Source organism: Nuphar pumila, chromosome 3 (assembly GCF_984573655.1).
Source record: "Nuphar pumila chromosome 3, dmNupPumi1.hap1.1, whole genome shotgun sequence".
In the NCBI taxonomy this organism is placed as follows: Eukaryota; Viridiplantae; Streptophyta; class Magnoliopsida; order Nymphaeales; family Nymphaeaceae; genus Nuphar; species Nuphar pumila.
This window is the reverse complement of record NC_143251.1, coordinates 144321329-144343105: the sequence shown is the minus strand read 5'-3', so window position 1 is coordinate 144343105 and position 21777 is coordinate 144321329. Positions and strand designations below refer to the sequence as shown.

The 21777-nt window shown below is 38.2% G+C and overlaps 1 protein-coding gene across 3 annotated transcripts in view; it reads left to right on the top strand.

Moving 5' to 3' along the window:
* Window positions 1-1956: 1956 nt before the first annotated feature.
* The window catches only part of IBR3 (acyl-CoA dehydrogenase-like protein), a 53075-nt gene continuing 33254 nt past the window's right edge, over window positions 1957-21777 (top strand). Inside the window, exons 1-6 of one of the 3 annotated variants that reach the window (XM_090000447.1) lie at window positions 1982-2100; window positions 2192-2341; window positions 2789-2923; window positions 14382-14522; window positions 14614-14745; window positions 15578-15763. In XM_090000447.1, the coding sequence (XP_089856573.1) occupies window positions 2207-2341; window positions 2789-2923; window positions 14382-14522; window positions 14614-14745; window positions 15578-15763 (729 nt within the window). In that variant the 5' untranslated portion in view covers window positions 1982-2100; window positions 2192-2206. Of the gene's footprint in view, window positions 2342-2788; window positions 2924-14097; window positions 14171-14381; window positions 14523-14613; window positions 14746-15577; window positions 15764-21777 lie in introns of those variants that run through there. The other 2 variants (XM_090000445.1, XM_090000448.1) reach the window with 2 other exon arrangements.

Genomic DNA, 21777 nt, shown 5'->3' with positions numbered 1-21777 from the left:
AGAAAAGAGAGAAGGGAGGGGGACAAGAGGAGTCATCCCTGTCCTTACAACCCCTTTTCAAGGAAAGAGAGAGAGTCGCCTCACTCGCCATCCACAACCATAGTTGCCGATGATACTGTGTGGGAAAAAGAGAGAGACTCGACCCTCTGTTAAAAAAAGATCTCATAGGTTTTGGGTTCTTAAGGGACTGACACGGTCCACGTAGCGTAGCAGACCGAGTGGGCCAGACCACTTGGTCTAGGTGCGAATCAGACCAAGCCAGATCGGTATTACTCAGACCAACTAGGTTTGGGCGTGCTCCAAACTGAGCTAGAGCATATTGACCAATCGATTCGGTTTGGATGTGACCCAAACCGAGTGATGTAATATATATATATATATACTTACTAGACTGACTCAGTTCAAATCGAGTCGGTCATGTTTGTAGAAATAAATAAAAATAAAAATAATGAAATATATATATATATATATATATATATATGTGTAGATATACATACAGGTGTAGACTGTAGATTGAGCATGTCATACGAATTAGATTTAGGTTTGGACCTGAATCAAATTAGATCTTGTTTATTTAAGTTTGATCCAAAAGAGACTTGAATTCAGTTGTGTTCAATTTAAACCCAAGCTTATTTCATCGTTGACACTATACTTGTACCAAACTCGTTATGAACAAGGTTTGAATCAATCATACCAGATCTAGGATCTGCAACTCAACCAAAAGATCTAGTCAACTAAATATGGATGAGCAGGAGAATGAATCTGGGTTAAAGTTCCATGATCCCAGGGATAAGCTCATGATGTTGATTCTTACTGGGAAAGTGTATAATTACATTCATAAGCTCTTGATGTTTTGGTGTAAATGGTGCTGTTTCGACGGGCACCTCTCAAAATCCGATTAGAATGCGTTAAACGTTCTAGCTCAATGATTTTGGTCACACCACTTTTGCTCAAGCCCCTAGTATTTTAGGGATAATTATCTGGGTTGTGGTTCATTATGGTCCTAGCTAGCCCACACCAAAGGTTTGTTTTGCGTTGTGCATTAGATTAGGGATGTCAGAATATCAGGTTGCGTTTGGAATTATGATCATCGGATAATTGTTTAATTGGGTGTGGTAGCATTTTATATCAGATTTAGCTAAATGGGTCAGATTCGGTTTTAGATCTCTAAATTGGAATATATATTTGGATTCTGTAATGTCTTTTCAATAGAATAGCTAGACAGTTGTTAGCTTTCATTTAATCATGCTTAACCTAATATAGTGCTGGCAGTTTTTTTTGAAAGCCAAGCTGGGCTTAGGCGGGCCCCTACCAAAACAATAGCCACTCCATGTGGCAGAGGGATTCGATCCTGGGCCTTTAGTTTGACACAGGACCCTCTTACCACATGGGATATCACCCTGGTGGTATCAAAGGAGTAGAGTTGTTTCACATATCTGTTCATTTTTTTTTTTGAATTTATAACCCTAAAAAATTGCACCCAGCACAAAGGCCTTATCGTGCTGGATCAGCCTGTCATACCTACGGTCGTCGTGCTGGCAGCGTAAAACTTACCCGTGCCCGCGGGACTTATGTTAAGCGTTGGCTTGCGCAGAGGGGCGATGCCCATCATGGGAATCGAACCTTGACTGCCAGTCTATTCTAGCAACAAGCTCCACCTCACTAGGCCAACCCACTTGGGGGCATACATGGGCGAACCTGAGGCAGGTAAATGGAAAATTTCAAAGATTGGTTATGATTCGAATCTATCCGTATCCATTTGACGGTTCCACGCTAAAGAGGAAAACCGTACCAAACCCGGCGATGATCCGACCGTATAGACAATGGAATATACAGAGGAAGCGGTGTAGCGGACTATCGTACCGAACGGACCAATGGAACACCGACACGACGCGTAGTTTTGGCGCTACGGTCTCAGAGATTTTACACCTCTCTCTCTCTCTTGGCATTTCTTGCTGTTCCCGTAAGTCATAGCTACGGAGGGAAAGACTCGCGCGTACGGTTCGCGCCCAATCATTGTCGTGGATCATCCTCCTTTCTCTAATTTCTCCCTTTTATCCCCAGAAATCCGGATTTCACTTTGTCTTTATCTCTAGAACGGTTGAAATATCTTCTTCTTCTTGTTTTTTCCTTCTGTTTTGCTCATCATTTTCTGGAATTCGAACTTGGGTTTTGGTTGGGTCGATCTCAGAGAGGCTCGTTTTGGATGGCGACTCGAACGTCGGATTTGGTCTGCAGCGTTCAACCCAATCACAGATTCGACGAGGAAACGCTGCTTCGGTACGCGCAGGAGCACGTCCCTGGCTTCCCTCCTCCGCCTGCCACCTTGACCGTGTCCCAGGTGAGCTTCTTCTTCTCTTTCTAATTTCTCGTTTGTTCGTTCGTTCGATCGGTTTAGGAAACGTGTTTGCTTTCTTTTTTCTTTTCTTTCCCCATTTAAGAGGTCTTTGGATTTAGGGAATTCGGTAGAATTGGAATCTGTTTCGATCAAGTACTTCTTTGTGACTGGAAAATCGGCCAAAAGATTTAGTAGAATTCAAGGGAATTGGTTTCACGTTTCCTGGACCGTTAAATTCGTCATATCCACCCATGCACTTACTTTCGATGGTTGCATTTGTAGTGTTATGATTCGAGCCAATCTGAGTCCAAATCAAAATCCAACCCACATGTGAAGTAGCTCTTGCCATTCTTGTTTGGCTTTTACTAGATGCTAATTTTTGTTTGTCCATTCTTTTGTATGTTGTGTTTGGCATAATTAACGTAGACCCTTTATTTTTTTCTTTTGCAGTTTGGACATGGGCAATCCAATCCCACGTTCCTATTGGAAGTTTCATCTGGGATCTCTATCAAACGCTATGTCCTGAGGAAAAAGCCTCTAGGAAAGTTATTACAATCTGCTCATGCTGTAGAGAGGGAATTTCAGGTAGGCTGGAATTTAAGTTTTTGCTCAGTTTTAAATGCTGATTTTTGTGGCAAGTCGCAATATATTGATTTCAAGGATGTTCTGTACTGTTGATCAAACGATTGTTTTCATATTTTTGGTTGCCTTTACGGTCACTTGATATTATTATGTTTGAAAAGCATTGCATTTGATGGTAGTATTAAGTTTTATTTATGTTTCTTTGGTTTCATTTTAAATGAAAAGGAGGTTGTGATGAACTGTTATTGCTGATGTTTGAGAAGCTTAAACAAAGATGAACCATATATAGGACGGAGGTGTTTGTAACTTTCTCATTTGATTGAGCCACTCCTATGTCCAAACCACCTAGGTCATACCTGTTAAAATATTATCCTTAAATGTTAATATATATATATATATATATTTCTCTTCCTAAAATACCTTAAAGGGTATTCTTGTAATTTTCCATTTTACGCATATTCCAATTGGAATATGCATTGTAATTTTCTTTTTATTTTTTCTTGTTTTTTGTTTTTTTATTTTTTATTTTCGTACCATATTGGGGGCCTCCCAATAGAGATGTTGGGAGCTCCCAACGGTCACAAATGTGACCGTTGGGGGCTCTCCAACGTCTCCTTTGGGAGCCCCCAATGTGGTCCCTTTGTGAGTGTATAAATAGGGGTGTTCCTCCCTTGTATTTCTTAAGCTTGAGAGACTCAAGCATTTGCTCTTTTCTATAAAATACATGCCTTAGTGCATGTTTGCTATTTTTACGCGTTTGTGCGTATTTTGTTCAAGTGTTGTGTGAGTGCATTCGTGCACATCTTTTATAAAGTGTTTGTGCTTGTATGCGTATTGTCTCTTTGTAGACAATTTTACATGGTATCAAAGCAAGGTTGGTGATAGAGGATCGTGGGATTTCTTGTTTTTCGGATGCCTCGAAAAGCGTGCAATTGGTGTTTTTTGAAGATTGAAGTGGTGGATCTTGCTTCTCCAATATTTTAGAAGAATCTTGTGCAAGAAAAGCCTAAAGATTTTATCTTGGTACGATTTTCTCCCTCCACCTTTACTCTCTAGTGGGCGAAAAAGAGTCCTCCTTTGCTCTCGGCTTTAAACTAAATGGCTCCAACTATCATATTTGGGCCGAAAACATGGAGGCCCACATAAAAGGGAAGAGTTTGTGGGGATATGTGCAAGGCACAATCCCGGAACTCGAACCAAAGATTACTATTGTTAAAGATGGAGAAATCAACGTTCTTGAGGGAGATGAAAGAACCAAAGCGCTTGAAGATTACTCCAAGAAATATGACGAATGGGAAATCAAGAATTTTAAGATTCTTTCTTGTTTTTTTTCGTCGGTTGAAACCAAGATTAATGCCAATATTATCAAGTTCAAGAAATCTTCGGAAGCTTGACATTATCTTGAAAAAATGTATACCTCAAGAGACCTATCACACAAATACTACCTCCAAAAGAAAGCTCTTACTCTTCAACAAGGCGACATGACTATTAGAGAATATTTCGCCGACCTTTCTTCTATTTGGAATGAGCTTGCTATGCTCGAGCCTAAATGGAGTGGAGAAGCAATTGAACTTCGTCACCAGCAACTTGAATAAGATCGGTTCTTCAACTTCTTGAATGGGCTAAAGCCTGAATTTGAGCAAATAAGGTCATCTCTTTTATCATCTTTTACTCCTCCCTCTCTTGGAGATGTTCTCACCAAGTTAAGTGGTGAAGAAACCCGTATGGGTTTAAGTAAACAAGGATCAAATGTTCTTGCCGTTCCTTGTAATTATGAAGAAAAGGATGGGGTCAATGTCGTATCTAGACCTGGCAACAATGTAAAAACCTATCATCCTCCTCATTTTAAACCACAAAATCAAGGTGAAAATATTGGGCAAAGAGGGAAAAAAGACTATAGCAAAATTATTTGTCATTTCTGTAAAGAATCCGGGCATATCAAGCCCATATGTCCCAAATGGAAGAAGCTTCTTGCCATGGGCACCACCAGTACACCGCAGAAGGAGGAGGCATCTTCAAGTGGACCTCTCTCTCTAAGTCAAATAGTAGAAGCTCTTTCACCTCTCCTCAAGGGAGCTACATCAGGTGCTGCCGTGTTTACCTCTTCTCCCCCAGGTAAAGTCTTTTGGCTTTTGGACTCCGGTGCATCCTTTCATATGTTCCTAAACATATATTCTCTCTCTGATTATTCAAAAAATATTTCTCCATCTTTTGTTTCCACTGCGGATGGAACCTCACTTGAAATTAAAGGCATAGGTGATTTTGAAACTCAAGATTTTTTTATTCCAAAAATTAGATTTATACCTAAGCTAAACTTAAATCTTCTCTCTATTTCTCAACTCTCGTACTATGGTTGCGATATTAAATTCTCTTTTGATAAATGTTTAGTACAGGATCGCCGGTCTGAGAAATTGATTGGGGAAGGCTTTAGAAAAGGAGACTTATACTATATGGACTCTCTTCAAGTTCCAATTTTTTTTGTAATGTTGCCCGACACAAAGATGTAAATGTGTGGCACAAAAGACTTGGTCATCCTAATATCACCAAGTTGTCTTACTTACATTTTGCAAAAGATCTCTGTAAAAGTTCATTTTCTTGTAAAGAATGTATTCTCGGAAAAAATGCGAAGTTTGCCTTTTGAGCAAAGAACTATGTTCTCTTCTAAACCTTTCAAAATTGTTCATTCAGATGTTTGGGGACCCGCACCAGTTGTTTCAAAATGAGGCTTTTCTTATTATGTAATTTTTGTGGATGATTTCTCCAGATATTCATGGATTTATTTTCTTAAGTATAAGCATGAAATTTTTTCGTGTTTTAAAACTTTTCATATAATAATCAAGAATCAATTCAACTCTAACATAAAAATATTTAGAAGTGATTCTGGAGGAGAATATCTCTCCAATCAATTTAAGGAATATCTTAAGAATAGTGGTATTGTTCACCAAAGGTCCTGTCCTAAAACCTCTCAACAAAATGGGTTGGCTGAAAGGAAACATAGCCACATCATCGAGACCACTGGGACCCTTCTTATATCTCAAAATATTTCTAAAAACTTTTGGGCCGAAGTAGCTCTTGCTTCTGTGTATCTTATAAATCGCTTACCATCTAGGAATTTGGGAAAGATATCTCCCTTTGAAGTATTACATAAGATAGAACCTGATTATAATAGGTTACGTGTCTTTGATTGTAAGTGTTTTATACTTACAGATAAAAATGACAAGCTCTCTCCCAAGGCTATTTCTTGCGCCTTTCTTGGATATTCTCAAACTCAAAAAGGGTTTCGTTGTTATGACCTTAGAAATTATAAGTTATATATCTCAAGAAATGTGACATTCTTAGAAAACGAAAGCGGTTTTGAAAATGATCTCTAAACAAGAAAATGTTGATTATTCTTTTTTATTTGACTTATTATCTAACAATGATGATATATCTAGTGATGATGATGTATCATCAAAACATAAGGAAAATGGGGTTGATGATGGTGAATATAACCCACCCAATATCCAAGACGGTAGAATTTCAAGTGGCCCTATAACCTATTTTCGTAAAAATCAAGATACCTTCAGAAGTGCTATTGATCAATATAGTGAGTCTGTTCCCACTATTGACCACAGAAGATCCGAAAGGAATAGGAGACCTCCAACTCGTTTCGTTTCTTTTGATTCGTTTTCACCCAGATATAGGGCTTGCCTTAGCGCTATTCATTCTTACTTTGAACCAAGAAATTTTGAAGAAGCTAAAAAATGTATAGAATGGCAAGAAGCTATGCAAAATGAATTCAATGCTCTTAGGAAAGCTAAGACATGGGAATTCCAAACTCTACCTATAGGAAAGAAAACTATAGGTTGTCGTTGGGTTTTTAAGGTTAAAACTAAGAGCGATGGATCTCTGGAGAGGTACAAAGCTCGCTTAGTCGCAAAAGGGTATGGACAAAAATATGATATTGATTATGAAGAAACTTTTGTTCCTGTAGCCCGAATGGTTACAGTTAGATGTCTTATCACTATTGTATCTATTGAAAATTGGAACATCTTTCAAATGGATGTGAAAAATGCCTTTTTGAATGGTGATCTTAATAAAGAAGTTTATATGGATGCCCCACCAGGCATGCAGATTTTTAAAGATAAAGTTCTTCGCCTTCGAAAAACTCCCTATGGTTTGAAACAGGCTCCCAAGGCGTGTTATGATAGATTTACTAATGTAATGCTGGAAAATGAATTTTTCTCTTGTTATTACTGATACTGCTTTGTTTACTAGAAAATCTGATGCAGAGATTGTGATATTATTACTGTATGTTGATGATATGTTAATTACTGGTGATGATGTTCAAGGAGTCAAGGGTATTAAGTCCGTCTTGACTTCGAAATTTGAGATGTCAAATTTAGGATTTCTGACATACTTTCTGGGAATTGAAGTTGCTTATTCTCGACGTGGTTATTTCTTATCTCAGTCTAAACTTGTTTGTGAGATTATTGACATGTCAGGAATTTCTGATGACAAAGTCTGCGACACTCCTGAAGTCGTGGGATCAAAAATGAAAATTGATGATGGAATTCCTCTGACCGACCCTACTCCTTACAGGAAATTGGTAGGCTCGTTGATGTATCTTAGCATCACTCGGCCTGATCTGTCTCATGCTATTAACATAGCCAGTCAGTTCCAGCATGCTCCCACAAGTGTTCATATGAGTGTTGTTCTTCGCATCATCAGATATCTAAAGGGAACAATAAATAAGAGAGTATTTTTATCCTCTTCTTCTGAATTAAAGTTAATTGCTTATACTGACTCAGATTGGGGAGGTGACCCTAATAACCGTCACTCCACCACTGGCTTTTGTGTCTTTCTAGGTGAGTCACTGATTTCTTGGTGATGTAAAAAGCAACACAAGGTTTCTCTATGATCCATCGAAGCCAAATATAGAGCCATGGCATTCACTACCATGGAAATTGTATGGATTCGTCGTCTTCTGGAAGATATGAGAGTGTTGATCAGAGAACCAACAAAGCTATGCTGCGACAACAAAATTGCAATTTATATTGACAAGAATCATACCTTTCATGAGCGAACAAAGCATATAGAGATGGACTGCCATTATGTTAGGGAAGAATACTTGAAGAAGGTCATTGATCTTCCGTACGTGACGTCTGAGTATCAATTAGCGGACTTCTTCACTAAGACTCTTTACTCCCCAGATTTAATTTCCTCCTTGACAAACTTGCGGTTATCGCACCGTAAGTTTGAGGGGGGGGTGTTAAAATATTATCCTTAAATGTACATATATATATATATGTATCTCTCTCTCTCTCTCTATATATATATATATATATTTCTCTTCCTAAAATACCCTAAAGGGTATTCTTGTAATTTGCCATTTTACGCATATTCCAATTGGAATATGCATTGTAATTTTCTTTTTATTTTTTCTAGTTTTTTATTTTCGTACCATATTGGGGGCCTCCCAATAGAGACATTGGGAGCCCCCAACGATCACAAATGTGACCGTTGGGGGCTCTCCAACATCTCCTTTGGGAGCCCCCAATGTGGTCTCTTTGTGAGTGTATAAATAGGGGTGTTCCCCCCTTATATTTGTTTAACTTGAGAGACTCAAGCATTTGTTCTTTTCTATAAAATACATGCCTTAGTGCATGTTTGCTACTTTTACGCGTTTGTGTGTATTTTGTTCAAGTGTTGTGTGAGTGCATTCGTGCACATCTTTTATAAAGTATTTGTGCTTGTATGCGTATTGTCTCTTTGTAGACAATTTTACAAGACCTACTTTGAAATTTGTAACACCCAAAAATCTCAAAATTGTAACTTTTTAAGAAAAAATTGAAAGCTTTGTAATGAATCCTTTTTCAGAGTTTAAAATGGTAGTTTAACAGAAAATGGTGCTTGAAATGATAAGTCAACGGACCTTGGGCATATTACAGGCGAACTTTCCTTTACACAATAGATTTGCATTTCCGTATGGGCATTGAAACCACAGATTCAAAACAAGGTTTTTGATAATTAAAGTTTATACAAAAGAAGAATTTCAAAAGAAACCCTTATGCAAAATTACAAAACATGCTCAGGAACAAAACATCATAGAAAGAGTGAGATCTTGATATCATCACGTCATTGTACCATTGCCTGCCGTACCGACCTAATCATCACTTGTACCTCATAAAACGGGTCAGACTTATAAAAATCTGGTAGGTGCATAGATAACAAAATTCAGAACAATACTAACATATGCGTTATTCTTTTTTTGATGTGCAGTTCAAAATAAGTAAAATGAGAATGATAATCTTGTTTTGATATTAACTGTCCTAAGGGTACGCATAGGAGAAACGTAGAAACAACTGAGATTTGTTATTTTATGTATTTTGATACCTCAGACAACTAATTGAGTCCGTTCCTAAGGGAACGATCAGTGACTGAGAGAAAATTTGTCAGAAGCATTCACGGCAAGGGATGCATATAACATCTGCAGAAGTTCATGGGATCTACCACTTAGGATAATTTTTGAAAGCTCTGTCCCCTAACTTCGATGACTGGGGACACTAAGTTCAATTGCTACTCGAGAAGCGTAGTTGTTAACAATCTATCCATTAGAGTTTTTGTACCATCCCATCATCTCCCTTGACGGAACCAAAGAGACGAATGAGTATGTCAGGTTCTATTTTAACTGACGACCCATTCTCTATGCTCTTGTCTTTCAAACCAACTCCAGCATCTTGCCTCTGAAGTCGATCATCACCATTTATCTGATTTCCCTTTCTTATCATTGTGCATTTGCACACTACGAGGTTACTATAAACCTCTCATCCAATCATCGTAGTACTAACATGCCATGCATGTCTGATAGTACCACTACGATGAGAGGGATATCGGTTTCTCAAAAAGAAACCCAGACATCATTTATAAATTTTTCAAGTTCCATACTTTATGCCGAAAAATATCTGAGTCATTTCGGATATCAAAACGAAAGATCGAACGTACTTTCCACTTAGGGCTACATAGTCGAAGCCTTTTCGATACATAGGTTTGAAAGAAAGACTCAGTTGCGAATATGCAAACGCCAAAAGTTTGTTTTGCTTTTCGAGATAGTGAATAATACGAGCTTGAAATCTTGCATGTGAAATCCTTTTTTTTAAAAATAAAGACTGGGCAAGTATGCGCAAATCTGCGTTTTTAAATGCAAACGTAATACAAGGTAGGTTGAAGTACGCAAAACTGCGTACTTTACAAAGTTATATATATATATGTATATATAATACATATATATCAAAGCATAAGCCTGTGCACATTAGAGCGCGAAGAAAAAGTTAATGACATAAAGCAAGATTCGATGTGTGAAACTACACATCGAGCTAAATAAACTGCGTAAGTGATGCACGATGTACGAAACCATACATCGACTAAAAAATTGCATAAGCAATACCCGATGCACAAAATGGTATATCAGCCAAATAAATTGCGTAAGCAATGCACGATGTACGAAATCGTACATCGGCCAAATAAATTGCGTAAGCGGTGCACGATGTACGAAACCGTATATCAGCCAAATAAATTGTGTAAGCAGCACTTCCTGTGCACATAACATCATGATGGTAAAGTAAATAACATAATTTTAAATGGACAAAAATATGCAAAACTGCGTCCTTGAGTTAAAAGCATATATATATATATAGTTAGAAGTATTCCGTCATTTGCTCTCTTATGCAACTTTTTTCTATATCAACGATGGTCGGACTCGTTGACTATTCCGAGCATAGGTTTTCATGGGCTTGTGCCTCGATAAACGTGTATCATCCGTTGCGCTAAAACATATTTTATCGTGCTGCGACAAAGAACGATGTTATAAAACCATTTTCTGGTGAGAAGAGGTGATCATCACGTCGTCAAGGTTGAACACGAACCCGACTTAGGACGACTAAACCGAGTCAGGCTTAAAGCGGGTAACTCGTGTGACTCGGCTAACGAAATAACTGAGTTGGCTTAGATTTGTTCGCAACTCGGTGCACGGCTTGGCAAGGAGTTACCCAAGATGTGTACGTTTTGGAAAAAGACTGGAGCTCGGTACAAATGAGCCGAGTCAAGCTCGATTTCAAGGAAACCGAGTTTTGACTCGGTTTACGTGGAATGAGATCCACGACCAAGCCGGCTCGGTCAAACCGAGTCGGTCTTGTAACAAAAAAGGGACAGGGGGGGGGGGGTCGACCCTTGGTCCACCCGGTGACAGGAAGCCGAGAGGGGAGCAGCAAGGGGGCTCGCTTGCCTCTCTCGTCTAGCAGGAAACGTCGACGAAGAAGAGGAACAAAAGGGACTGCTGCCACCAGCCACTGCTGCCACCAGCCAACGAGGAGAGGAGGCGGAGGAGAGCTATGCGCTCTACCTCTGCTTGAACAAAACAGGAAGGCGAAGAGGGTGTCTGACACCCTCTCTCCCTTGATGAGCCAGAGCCAGCATTGTTGGTGGCTCTGGTTCTTCAAGAAAAAGCGGGGGCAGTGAAAGAGCAGCAATTGTTCGGCTGCTACTGCCTTCGAAAAACAGAGGGAGAGGCGGCATCAACAGGGAGCAGAGAAGAAGAGGGCGAGGCGCAGGTGGGTGGTGCCTGACCATAACCGAAGAGGAAGAGACAGAGGACAGCCCTCTTCCTCTGTTTGGCAGGAAAGAGAGAGAGATCTGCCAGGAGAGGTTGCCACCCAACGACGAATAGCCAAAGGCGCTGAGGAGCTACTGCAGGCCAGAAGCTCATGGCGTGCTACCTTGCTGGGGAAGCCGCTGGATGCATGGCGCAGGTGGCAAGCCTGAGGGCCTAACCCGGCCTGAGCAGAGAGAGAGAGAGAGAGAGAGAGAGAGAGAGAGAGAGAGAGAGAGAGAGAGAGAGAGAGAGAGAGAGAGAGATTCGTACCTGAGGGGGGGGGGGCTGTGTGGACCCAAATCCAAAACATTTTTTTTTCACGAGTCTTACAAAATTGGTTCACATGGGTTGGCTCAAACTATCTAGGTTGACCTCGACCCATTATGTCGTGAGTCCGGATAAGGTCAGAGCTATGTCTGACGGTAATCCGCCGTATTAACATTCATCCATGTGATGAATGGCATCCAAAAAACCATTGGTTGGACACAGCATCTCCTAGATGGGTCCCACATTTTATTTAGAGCTATTGATGCTCTAGATGAATGGCATCTAGAGTTTGCAAAATGAATGGCTGAAAGCATAGTTCAGCCATGGTATTTGAGATGCCTCTCATCGCATGGATGAATGGCATCAGGGTGACCTCTGACAGATTATCAGGTCAGAGGTGCCTCCGTCAGAGGTAGCTCTGAGCTGATACACACTCTTATGTCGGAAGACTAGGGCTGTCAACGGTTCTGGTTTGTTTCGGATACCCGATCTGATCTGGTTTCATATTTTCAGGTCTGGCAAAAAAGTAGAGATCCATATAAATTATTACCAGATATGGGAACAAATTTTCAAACCCGACCGGATTCGGGTCCGGGTATGGTCAGCATGTGAGAGCCTCGGGTCGGGTACCCGACCTGGTAAAAGTATATTTTGGTTTTAATGATCGGGTTGGGTACCCGACCCATGCCCTATTGAATGCCAAGATGTATCCTTACCTTTAAAGACAGAAGGTGCTGAGAATGGAACTCCGACCTCTTGCATATCAGTTGAAGGCTTCCCCACTATAATACCACCTAACGTTGGTGTAACGTAATAAATAAAAGCTGTAAAAACCCAACATCAAACCTTGACCCGACCCGACTCTGATCCAACCCGGTGTTAAGATTATACTGGGTATTGGATTTTGAAAATTAAATCTGGTTGGGTATGGGATCTCTGATATTTAACCCGAACCCGAACCCGAACCCGAACCCGAACCCCCTATATATTACATTGTCGGATCTGGAAAATGGAAATGGGGCGGGTACATGCCCTGTTGACAGCCCTATGGAAGGCCCAAGTACCCATGCCGATGTTGGTGGGTACGGGTCTCTCTCTCTCTATATATATATATATATTATCATACCCTGTTACCCCATACCCATTTCTTTTAGAAATTCCTGTCTCATACCCTGTACCTGCCTCCATACCTATGTGACGTAGGGTATTCTTATGGTTTCAATCTAGTTGTATTAGCCCTGAGCTTCATTAAACCTGCACAGTTGGATCATGTTCATAGCGGACCAATACTTATAATGAACCTGATAACTTTGAACCATATCTATTATTGTGGACCCAACTGTGTTGGGCCTTAGTTTGCTACATCTAACTTCATGCTTTTTGTATGCCATCAATGTTGACCAAGGGAATTGCGAGTACTTGAGATCATTTCTCCCTGTTCACTGGATGAGGTGGCTGATCTGGAAGAATATAATTTGCCAACTGTCGGTTGCTAACTGGCCCATGATCTCTTTTAATGTGTTTCTTGATGTAATCGAGTTGTTGGAAGTTCTTGCTACTTTTATTTCTTTTATGGAATCTATCGTCACTGGTTTACTGTTTATATTCTTCTGTTTCTTTGGCAGTAGCCATATCATTCATTTATTTTTACATATTTGCCAAGCATTGTATGGGAAAATAGCAGTCTATATGAATGTAGAAGTTATACACACATGGACATCTTAAAAAACTAGGAATGGTAATAATATTATAAATGTAATTCAGTCTTTTTAGGAAGTTGAAAACATATACCTATTTGTGAAAGCAGCATTTCACACATTAGAGGTGAGGATGCCATCATTCACTGCTGGTCAGTTTCTTTTTAAAAACGTTACTTTGAAAGTAATGCTGTTGTAAATGAACAGAAATGATGATGGGCATGATATGACCACTTATTTTTATGTGCTGTCTAGATGTATGATCAGTTTGTTTTCTGGTTGATATGTCTGTGGCGTATTTGAGGTCATTTTCCTGCTAAATTTGCATCAATTTATTGTAGGGTGGTTGCCATTAGATGGATCAGTGAAGAGTGCACTGCTCATGAATCTGTGTCACATTGATACAACTGCATATACGGGGATATGACCATTTTTATGAAGTTTTCAATATGACTAGTATGTAAAGGGACATGATACGGGGGCCAAAATGGAGTATTCGTGTGACATAACCATGAGTAGTTAAAGAATTTGTTGTAGTAAAGGTGTAGTAGGTGGTATCAACTCACCTGAATCTTGTGCAGATATAGAGTGGGCCAAAGAGTTATCAGGATCTTCATAAAACAAGACGTGAAACTTCTCTCTTCTTAAAATTTGGAGGTGCTCTATTTCAAGCCTACAGATCTGTGTCTTTGCTATTTATCTGTTGCTTTATGTGTCATCCTGGTGCTCTTTTGGCAAAAGTTGCAAATGGTGTTTCACTATGAAATTCTTACTAAATATCGTTTCTCTTCTGTTCCTGCCTTCTAGATCATGCATGTATTGCACAGTGCATATATTTTTATAAGGTGAAAGTTTCTTCCTTTTTCAGGTTCTCAGGTCTCTAGGTGTTCATACCCGTATTCCAGTTCCCCAAGTTTTTTGCTTGTGCACTGATGTGAATCTTATTGGAACCTCTTTCTACATCATGGAGTATTTGGAAGGACGCATATTTTTGGATCCTAAGCTTCCGGTATAGTATGATACTCTGTAATCTTCAATACTCAAACTGATATTTCGTTATGTATATTGTTTTACTTCTTTCTTTCCCTTATTATAACTAGGGAATGAGTCCAGGCAGAAGGAAATCAATATATAGTGCAACTATCAAAGCGTTAGCTTCTTTGCATAGAGTTGATGTTACTGCCATTGGGATGGGCGGCTATGGGCGCAAAGATAACTATTGCATGCGACAAGTGAGTCTGTTAATTATAGTTAATTGTTTATCATTCCAGCTACTGATCTGCATGTTGAATCTTCACTTGGGCATCGTGTGTACTTCATGGCTTGCAACTAAACTTGCCCATCTTATGTGTGTTCTTGTTGAAAGACAGTTTGGAGAAATTTAGCACCATATGTGACCTTAAGTCATCATGGATCTCTCAATATGAAAATAAATTCTGTTAGCCTTTGCTTAGGATGTATCATATGACATTAATCAGTCATCTTAAACCATAGTCATATATCACTGGTATTTTAAAAAAAATGGCTTCATAAATCTTTTTTTTTTTGAAAAATGATTTAAAATGTAAAATATCATGACATTTTCAAAATTAAAATTTTATGGGTATTATTGCAATATTATCACAGTAATATCATGATATTTTCAATCGCTTTTACTTTTATGTTTCTTTTCAACATTTTAAATATGCTTTTTTTTCTTCTTTTATAGTTTTTATATTTCAAAATTTTTATGACTTATTTATATTTCTACAAAATCTTTATTATCTAAACATATTTTTTTCTTCTGGGTTTAGTGGATAACTTGTGGGGCCTCATGGTTTCTCATTGTGGATCCCACTAACCCTCTTGACATTGACCACTTCAACTATGGCTACCCTGAAATATTTAGAACTTCATCATTCAGATAGCTGTTAAATGGAAAATATGGAAGACACGCTGAAGTAAGCTAAAGCGGAAATTATAGTATCAAATTAGGAGTTTAACGAAGAATGACTTATTGTAATTGCACTTTTCCATAACAGGACAGGCAAAACAATATGCTATTTATTCACTTTCTGTTTGTAGGTTGAAAGATGGTCCAAACAGTATCTTGCTTCAACTGGAAATGATAAGCCCGAGCGGAATCCTAAGATGATGGATCTGATTGACTGGCTAAGGCAGCACATTCCTGATGAAGATTCTAAAGCTTTTGACTCTTGTCTTGTTCATGGTGATTTTCGGATTGATAATCTGCTTTTCCATCCTGTTGAGGTAATATTTGTGGTTGTGTTTTTTTTTGAAAGATGAAGGAAATTGAACATCTAAACTGTTTGATAGTTTTCAATATAGTTTTCGGGAACATCTATCCCCTAGGCCTTTCCTGTGACTGCTTGGCAGATGAGTTTATCTATATGTTGTACTTTATCCTCTATCCTTGTTTTTTATTAAATATTGTTTTGTATTTCATCAAGTTGTAAGTTTTTCCACTGAAAGACTGTGCATTATAAGGTATCGTTTAGTACTTTTGTTGCCTGTGACTATAGACTGGGATGCTTAGTCTCCTCTTCCACGATTTTGGACCTGTTTGGGCATTTTTTTATGTTATTAGTTTTTCAGTGTCCTCCAAGGTTTATGAAAATGAGGCTCTCCTTAATTTGTACAAGGATGGATGAAGAGGGACTAAACAGAAGCATAAGTATGTGTGTTGATGATTCTTTCTTTAAGAGAAGAAAGGGGACACAAAATGCATGGGCTTCAACACTGTAGAATAAGGTTTTTGTGTAAGCAGAAGGAAGGGAAAATTAGGGAAGCTAAACAAAATAAAGTTCTTTGTTCTCATTCCTTGGTCAAACATTTATACCAATGTAAATAACATGAGCAAGGAATATGGACTAACTAAGCATGGCCAAGGAATGGTTTCAAGCAGATTTTTGGACCAATCTTGCAAAACTCACATAGGCTTTTGTTATTTTTTAAACTGGAGGCGGATTTCAAGAGTTGGGTGAATAGGTGGGTGGGCTTTTGGAAATTCCATGGGGAGCTCTCACCTTGTTTTCTTTAATTTGCATGACAAGACAACATAATTTATTGCATTGTCTATAATGATTTCATTGTTTGTTTGTATTTCAACAACTGTCACCTAGATGCACCCCCTTGCCCCCTTGCAAGGCTTTTTCAGGTGAGTATAAGTGACTAGAACTGATAAAGGTTGCACTTCTTTGCTAGGAGGTGTTGTCTTTATGTTTCAGCCTCTTCCTTTGCTGAGGTATCGGCAACAAAAGTTTGCATAAATGATGTTGGCATTGTTTTTTGCAACATTTGTCCTTGGAGTGGCTATTTTTTGTAGCTTTTTAAGCCAAAACTATGGCTTGAGAAAAAAAAGGGCTAAAAAAACTAGGTTTTCTGGCTCCCTTTATTTTATCTTTTTTTTTCCATAGTGCTTGTTGGAGAACAGTTGGGCCTCTGGCTTTTGTAGCCTCTCTTGCTGAAGAAAGGAGATATATGCGTAGATCTAGAGATTGACAGATAGATCTCCTGACCAAGGTTGTAAGTATCGTATTGTTACTCGTATCGGTCGGGCCCAAATTAAGACCATATCGTATTGTATCGTAAAATATCATAAATTTTTAATAAAAAAGTTTTCAAAAAATCCAAAAAAATCAAGAATTAGAAAAAATTAGAATTTAAAAAAAAATCATATCACATAAAACAATGATGAACTGTACAAAATACATCCATAAAATCACATGTGAAACATTTATGTCTCTATGAGCTGCATAAGACATCATCAAACATCAACTAATATAGAATCATAGATAATATTGCATGCATATCTCACAAGAAAAATGCAAAATATTAAATATTTTGCAATTAAAAACATGTCACAAGACTCATACTTTCATATTACATAAACAAAAATATTATGGCAATAGTTGCACTCGATTTTCAATCGGTTTTCACTCATTACTTGAGAGTCTCATTGCCATGACGGATCATCAGATGCCATCTTTGTTGGAGGAGTATAGAGTTTGATTTCTACCTTGATATAAATCTCTAATTTTTGCATATCCAACTTCGCTGGAAGTTGGCGGGGCTTGTAGGGGTGAAGTGCCACCCGAGGCAAAATTTTTTGGACGGTAGCTTTGTAATTTTACTCATAATAAAGATTTTTTACCTTAATCTACTTTCTTAAGTGAAAAAATGGTGGAAATGCATTTTTACTTTAGCAAACCGTAAAATCCCTCTCCCTTGTGCACGAATCGGCTTCCAAATCGGTCTCACGAGTCCTAGGGTGCGTGGATACTTGTCTAATGGCTTGTACACAAATGAGGGAGTCAGCCCTCAAGAGGTCTTTAAAACCTAAAACTGAAAAATTACGATTTGGTAATTTTTAAGAGTGCTGACCCTCTATCATACCATACCTGTATCGCACGATACAGTATGGTACAATACAAGAATGTATCGTACAATACATACAATACATCTACGATATGCACTCGTATCATGATACGAGTGCATATCGTATTGATATTCTAAATGAAATGAAATGGGGATCTTCGAAACACGAGCTTAGATTAACAAGGGCAAGTGTCAAGAATGACACTAAAGCATAACCCTTAAAAAAGGTATAACTGGAAACAAAATAAAAATAAAAATGTATTCTTTATTGATATGAAAAACCAATTGCTTAAGAAGCATTGGAATTGAAATACAAGAGGGGCTGCACCCCTTTATATACACAACTGAAAGAAGACTCAATAGAGCTGTTGAGCTCTATTGCTAGTCAAGTCTGGACAGGACTTGACTAGCAACAGTCATTCTAGTTCAAACTGAACTAGATGACATAAAGACAAAAAATAAAAATAAAGGAAAAAAATTACAGAAAAGAAAGAAATGAAAAATGTATTTATATATATATAATAATATAATATTATTATATATACATATGTATACAGTTTTACATTTTAACACTCCCCCTCAAACTTACGGTACAATGAGCGAAAGTTTGTCTAAGAGAAAGTGAAATCGGGGAGCAGCGAGAGGCTTTGCAAAGAAGTCTGCTAACTGATATTCTGAAGTGACATATGGCAGATCAATTATCCCGTGTAGATATTCCTCTCTGACGTAGTGACAATCCATTTCGATGTGTTTGGTGCGTTCGTGGAATGTTCTGTTACTGGCAATGTAGATCGCACTTTTGTTGTCACAACACATTTGTGAAGCCTTTGTTGCTTCAGCTCCCATGTCAGCAAGCAGTCGTCGGAGCCAAACTACTTCCATGGTCGTGGTTGCCATGGCTCTGTATTCAGCTTCGGTGGATGAGAGAGATACCTTCTGCTGCTTTTTACACCTCCACGAGATCAATGATTCCCCTAAAAAGACACAAAAGCCAGTGGTTGAGTGTCTGTTATTGTGATCACCTCCCCAATCAACATCAGTATATGCAATTAAATCAAGAGAAGAGGAGGAAGATAAGAAAAGTCCTCGTGAAAGAGAGGACTTGATGTATCTGATAATACGCATGACTGCTTCCATATGAACAGAAGTAGGAGCATGTTGAAATTGACTTGCTGTATGAACAACATGTGCTATATCTGGTCTGGTAATGGATAGATAGGAAAGTGCCCCGACAAGCTGTCTGTAAGGAGTAGGGTCTGCAAGAAGTTCTCCATCATCAATCTTCATTTTAACATTAACAACTTCTGGAGTGTCAACTTTCTTATCATCAGTAATACCAGACCTGAAAACAATATCAAAAACAAATTTAGTCTGAGATAATAAATATCTTCTAGGAGAATAAGCAACTTCAATGCCTAAAAAATATCTCATCAAGCCCAAATCAATCATTTCAAAATGAGATTTTAGAAGTGTTTTGATTGTTTCAACTCCTTGTTTATCGCTTCCGGTGATGATCATATCATCCACATAGAGAAGAAGCACAATGATCCCTGCATCAAAATTCTTAATAAACAAAGCAGTGTCAGTTAAACAGAATTGAAAACCAATATCAATCATAACACGACTAAACCTATCATACCAAGCTTTTGGTGCTTGTTTAAGTCCATAAAGAGTTTTTTCTAAGCGAAGGACTTTACCCTTAGGAATACTTAGACCAGGAGGGGGTTCCATGTATACTTCTTCAACTAGCTTTCCATTTAAAAAAGCATTTTTGACATCCATTTGAAAAATAGACCATTTTTTGATAGAAGCTAAGGCAATTAAGGTTCGGACAGTAGTCATACGAGCCACCGAAGCAAAGGTTTCTTCATAATCAATCCCATATTCTTGGGCATAACCTTTGGCTACTAAACGGACTTTATATCTTTCAAGAGTACCATCACTCTTGGTTTTAATTTTATAAACCCATCGACATCCTATAGTTTTCTTCCCTGAAGGAAGATCTTGAATATTCCATGTAGAAGCCTTTTCAAGTGCATCTAATTCAGCTTTTATGGCTTCTATCCATTTGATATCATTTTTTGCTTGAAAATATGTGGATGGTTCTTCATATGAGTGAATTAATGCAATAACTGCCCTATATGTGGGTGAGAAAGACTCGTATGATACAAACTTTCCTGGAGGCCTCGAGATTCGGGATGATTGTCTAGTTGGAATGTTAGAATATTTTTCAAGTGCACATGGAGGATTAAACTCTTGTCGCCTGGAATATTGAATACTAGTATCTCTATGAACTTCTTCATTTTCAACATTAAGATCAATAATTCTTTGATCATCATCAAAGTTACAATCAAGGTCATATTCATCAGATGTTGATATTAGATCTAGCAAAAAGAAGTACTCAGTGACGTCTTTTAATTTTCTAAAATCAAAGAAGCTCTCCTTTTCAAGAAAGGAAACATTTCTAGACACATATAGTTTATTATTTTTGAAGTCAAAACATCTATAACCTTTCTGGTTTTCAGCATATCCTAAAAAGGCACAGGGAATCGCACGAGGGGAAAGTTTATCATTTTTGTCAGTAAATATGAAACATTTGCACCCAAATATTCTTAGTCTAGAGTAGTCTGGAGAAATGTTCATAAGTTTTTCAATGGGAGTGATATTTTGTAACGAAGAAGATGGCATCCTATTAATGAGATAGGTGGCAGTTAAGGCAGCTTCTGCCCAAAAGTCTTTCGGGACTTGATTTGCTATTAATAAAGTCCTAGTGGTTTCTATAATATGACGATGTTTTTGTTCTGTCAGTCCATTTTGTTGAGGTGTATAAGGACAAGATCTTTGATGTGTGATGCCATGCAATTTAAGATAATTTTGAAAATCTGTGGATAAAAACTCTCCCCCTGAATCTGTGCGAAAAATAGTAATATCATTTTGAAACTTGTTTTTAACCATATTATGAAAAGTTTGAAAGTATGAAAATACTTCAGACTTATGTTTGAGAAAGTACATCCACGTATGTCGGGAGAAATCATCGACAAAAATAACATAGTAAACAAATCCTTCTTTAGAAATTACTGGTGCAGGACCCCAAACATCCGAGTGTATTAATTCAAGTGGTCTTGAAGAGAAAAAGGTTCTGTTCTGAAATGGTAATCTTTTCATTTTGCCGAGAATACAATCTTTACAATCAAATGATTCAGAGTTACAAAATTTCTCTAGATTTGGAAAATGTTGGATTTTGGCTATATGTGGGTGACCAAGTCTCTTATGCCACAGTTCCAACTCTATTTTTTGAATATTATAACAAAAAGCTTTCTTCGGCATTTTCAAAAAATCCATGTAATAGAGTCCTCCTTCTCTATGGCCTTCCCCAATCAGCTTGCCTGACTGGCGATCCTGTACCCAACAACCATGAGAAGAAAAAGAAATATTACACCCATAATCAGAAATTTGAGATACAGATAAAAGATTTAAATTTAATTTGGGAACATGTCTAATTTCTGGAATAATTTTTTTTTTGTTTTATAATTTTTTTCAAAATTTCCTATTCCTTCTATTTCAAGAGAAGTCCCATCAGCAGTAAAGACCTTTGACACACTTGTTTTATTTTTAACACATTTGGATAGACTTTGATTATTTGGAGTCATATGAAAAGATGCACCAGAGTCAAGAAGCTAAGAAATTTTACCTAGATCAGAAAAAGATGAGGCTGCTGTGCCGGTTGAAGCTTCAGATGAGGAAGAGGCACCTTTGATGAGAGGCTCAAGAATCTCCATTAGTTGGGCCAGGGAAACTGGTGCATCCTGATCTTTAGGCTCCGATCCAGCAATTGCAACTCTTTTTTCTCTCAGCTCCTTAAGTTTGGGACATTGTGGCCTGTAGTG